This window comes from Medicago truncatula, chromosome 2 (genome assembly GCF_003473485.1).
Source record: "Medicago truncatula cultivar Jemalong A17 chromosome 2, MtrunA17r5.0-ANR, whole genome shotgun sequence".
NCBI classification, from domain to species: domain Eukaryota; kingdom Viridiplantae; phylum Streptophyta; class Magnoliopsida; order Fabales; family Fabaceae; genus Medicago; species Medicago truncatula.
The window spans coordinates 737,878-741,861 of NC_053043.1; the positions used below are offsets into that span (position 1 = coordinate 737,878).

The following is a 3,984-nucleotide window of genomic DNA, read 5'->3' on the forward strand; positions in this document are numbered from 1 at the left end:
TTTTGTGACTCAAATTATCTTTTTCTATTTGTCACACAAGTAACTAACCTGTAACAAATTAAATAATAGCAAACTTCAGAGTCCTTCAATTACTCAAATCCTAATGGCGCGTAGAATAAATATGGAAATAGTTGCTTATGAATAATCAAGTGTATCGATTCTTAACTAAAAAAAAGTGTATCAAATATTTAAACATATTTGTTCCCTATACTAAACTACGCCGCATCTTGTTTACCTATGGGGGACAACTGGAACATCATTTCTTCTTGTTCTTCTAATGTTGGTTTCGACGACAACCTTTGCCACGTGGAGGAGGAACGATTACATGCTCTTCAACTTCAACCCTTGCAAGGCAATCTCCACCACCAGCACCACTGTGGTGATTATGGTTTTATAAATGACAATCCTACCATGGAAGAAATTTATTCCGCCATGGGAGGACTTTTTACTCATCTTGATTTTTATAGGATGAGGCATAGGGCTTCTGTTGAGGCCGCCTTGCCACATCCTCATACCGATAATTATAGTAACCACTTCGCTTCACCTCCATGGAGAGGGTTTGTGGTTTCCATGGCGATGAATCACCGTGAATGTCAATATCTGCAAGCTGTGATTGATGAGGGGAACCCGGTGTATGTTACGATGATCCTCTTAGAAGTGAAGGATTATTTACATGAGCTCATGACACATCGTTTTGGCAGCTATTTGATTCAAAAGATTTTTCAAGCAAGGAGGGGTATGACCTGTCAACAGATGGATTTAACTGTTTTCTTGATCATCTCGAATCATCGAAAGTTGAAGGATGTGTGTATGGACCATCACGGGTATGTAAATTTTATCAAAGTTTTATATTGTGGTCATGATCTTTGATATTTTAGAGATTAGGTCAATTCAAATATAGTTGATATAATCTTAATCATAGTTGTAGCGACATAAAAAAGACAGATTGTGATAGAATCTAATTTGCGCGCCAAATTGAATTTAGCACACGAATTAAATTGCGGTCACAATTTTTTTTATTTTTTACTTTTTGGTTTTTTATTATCAAACCATTAGATTCAAATTTTATTCTCTTGAAATTCTTGTTATCGATAATCTGTGTAATTCAAATTCTCTTGTTGCAGAACTAGGGCTATGCAGACAATGATTGCGAATGTTAGACATCCATTCACGGGATATGTGGTTGTGTATATGCTTCAGCATATCACTATTCCATTGATGAAGAACGTTAATGGTAGTTATGTAATTGTGCAGTGTGTGAAGTTTTTCCCGCCCAAACACAAAAAGGTAATGATATTCTCTTTTTGACTATATATTGCTAAATGCTAGTGATGTTGCAATTTGATCCTATGTATATGTGATTGTTCCATCGTTTAAATTGTGACTGCTGGAGTTTGTCTCTTAAAATTAAAAGTTTGAGTCAAACTTAACTCTAAAAGATAACTCATAGTGAGAATTACCATCACTTAAACTAATCACTATGGTTCAAGTCATATCATAGTCTACTTTGATACTCTCATTGTTAATACTCACCCGTCACAAAATAAGTGTTCTAGTTTGAGTAAGTGTACTATTTACATTACATATTTTGACCATATTTTTCTCCTAATATATTTTTTTTTTATAGTATATAAGCTCTTATTGGATTTGTCTCGATGAATATTTTCAAATTACATTTTTTTTTTGTAATTTTTGCTAATAGATAATTAAATATATTGAAGGTCAAAATTTTGCATTAGCTTATGTGAAACAATCAATTAGATCATTCATTTTAGGACAAAGAGTATCTTTTCTCATGTGTTAATGTTTTTCTACAAAGAGAGATTTTTAATTCAATTAGATGTTACCATCTCAGTTATTTACCAAGATCTTTTATCATCATCTATTAATGTCTTTCTACTTCTATATCTTGGTAAGTTTGTCATGTTTTGAAATTCTTACGTTTAACTGGAATGATATTTTTAGCTTTCTTCACCGGATATGATGAAATATTTGTGTTTCACATTTTCCTTCATCTAGCTGCAAGATGAGTGGTTTGAAAAATTAAACATGAATAATACTAAATAAATTCATCAATTAATTGAGAACTTTCTTTCAGATTATCTTAGATGAAGTTGCAAGAAACTGTGTTGATATTGCAACTGACAAAATTGGATGTTCGGCTGTTAAAAAATGCCTTGATTATGGCGGGAGAACATCAGCCATAGACATATTGGTTGCACAAATCATCTCAAATGCTATGATCCTATCAGAGGATCCATACGGGTTTGATTTTACACTCTTGAATTATATTTATACTTATATTTTTTTTAAGTTCATGAAGTGATTGTAACATTTGGCTGTTAGTATGCAATTTATTGCATCCCATATTTGAAAGTGCATGCATTGCTATGTTGCATGTTTTACACTTGCTTAAACTTACCAGTAGCTATTTTTTGTTGATCATTTTCATATAGACTAAGCAAGTGCATTATTTACTTTAAACTAGATCTTAATTAATAGAAGTTAAACTTAATCTTAGTAACAATCTTAATTGAAGAGGGGTTGCCTTTAGACTTATGTTTTGGTAAGAAAACAAGCATCGAGTTTAAGCAAGTTTGTTTAAAAAATAGTAAGTTTAAATAAGTCATTAGTCATTACGTACCATTTAAATATTATGTTTGAGGCTTGCTTTTATATATAATAATCACGACATCTTAGGGATTTTGAATTTATCTGGTATAATTGTTAGCGCAGCAAACTACTTGATCAACAAGTTAGGGTTTTGAGTTTTGTTGGATTAGAGAGAATAGAAGAAAGAAAGAATAATGAGAATAGAAGTATTTGATTGTGTATTATTGATATATGAAAATATACATGAGGAGTAGCTTATATACAAGTGTATGCTAGGTTACTTGAGGTACAAGTTATGTAACAACCCTAACAACTATAAGCTATATTCTAGGTACTTTGTAACAAATCAAAAACAAACTAAAATCTCTAATGTGATTAATCAAATAAGCTTGATTAGATTACTTAACAACTTGAATTAACAAACAAACTAACAATAATACATTAGTATCCTTCAATATAGTTTCCAATAAACGTTTGCTTTCAAATTTTAAATATGATATATTTCTTTAGGCTTAAATGTTAGCATTTGATAACTGATATACATTTTTTGTATGTTTGAAGAAACTATGTGGTGCAACGTGTAATTCAAATGAAAATTCCATTAGCAAATGAACAAATGGTACAAGAGCTTCGGAGCAAATTTGATAGACTTTCTGTGAACAAGTATGCCAGCAATGTAGTGGAATATCTACTGAGCTTTTCTAATCAGGATGCTGTTAAAGTTATAGCTGAGGAGATAATGAGAAGCCGTAATTTCTTGAATGTTCTTCACGATCCCTATGGGAATTATGTTGCTCAAAGAGCACTGAGATGTACTAAGGTTTGACTTGCTTTATATCTGTTGTCGGGGGTGTTTAAAATAGTTTTTTCGCGAAAATTTGAATTGCACTAACGGTTATTGATGTTTTGATTCTTATCAAATTTGACGCGTAATCCTTTTTTTCCTGGTTCTATTTATTTGCAGGGCCATGTGCGTAGAAGGTTTTCTAGTCTCATTAAATCCCATCGCCTAGCGCTACAAAGCCATATTTATGGGAAAAATGTGTTGACATTGGCTATGGCATATACTGAAGGAAGTGAGTTCAACTTTTAAGGGATCACAACAACTGTTAAGTTTGTTTTGTGTGATTTGTTAAGATTGTTAGTTTGTTGAGGAAATTGTAGTGTGACTATTTAAGTTAATTCATCAATGTTGTTATATGTTTGTTGGTTTATCGTTTAAGTAGGGACAACAAGACAATAATTCTTCTATTGCTTAGGAAATTGAATGTTCCTAGCTATGTCGTAAAAATTGTTTGTTTCTTTTCATAAATAACTTCTTTTTTATGCAGCTACCTCATCAAACAAGACATTTTTATATTTCACAAACAA

The 3,984-nt window shown here is 31.8% G+C and overlaps 1 protein-coding gene across 1 annotated transcript; it reads left to right on the forward strand.

The window, feature by feature from the left end:
• Positions 1-237: 237 nt before the first annotated feature.
• LOC11424201 (pumilio homolog 12) lies at positions 238-3,706 on the forward strand. Its single transcript, XM_003592975.2, has 5 exons — positions 238-824; positions 1,125-1,287; positions 2,099-2,265; positions 3,175-3,433; positions 3,578-3,706. Exons 1-5 carry the CDS (start codon positions 238-240, stop codon positions 3,704-3,706), a joined length of 1,305 nt encoding a protein of 434 aa, XP_003593023.2.
• Positions 3,707-3,984: the final 278 nt, after the last annotated feature.

Coding starts and splice junctions, on each gene's coding strand:
- LOC11424201 (XM_003592975.2), top strand. CDS start 238: ATGGGGGACAACTGGAACATCATTTCTTCTTGTTCTTCTAATGTTGGT. Junction 1,288..2,098: donor TCCCGCCCAAACACAAAAAG/GTAATGATATTC, acceptor ACTTTCTTTCAG/ATTATCTTAGATGAAGTTGC. Junction 2,266..3,174: donor CTATCAGAGGATCCATACGG/GTTTGATTTTAC, acceptor GTATGTTTGAAG/AAACTATGTGGTGCAACGTG.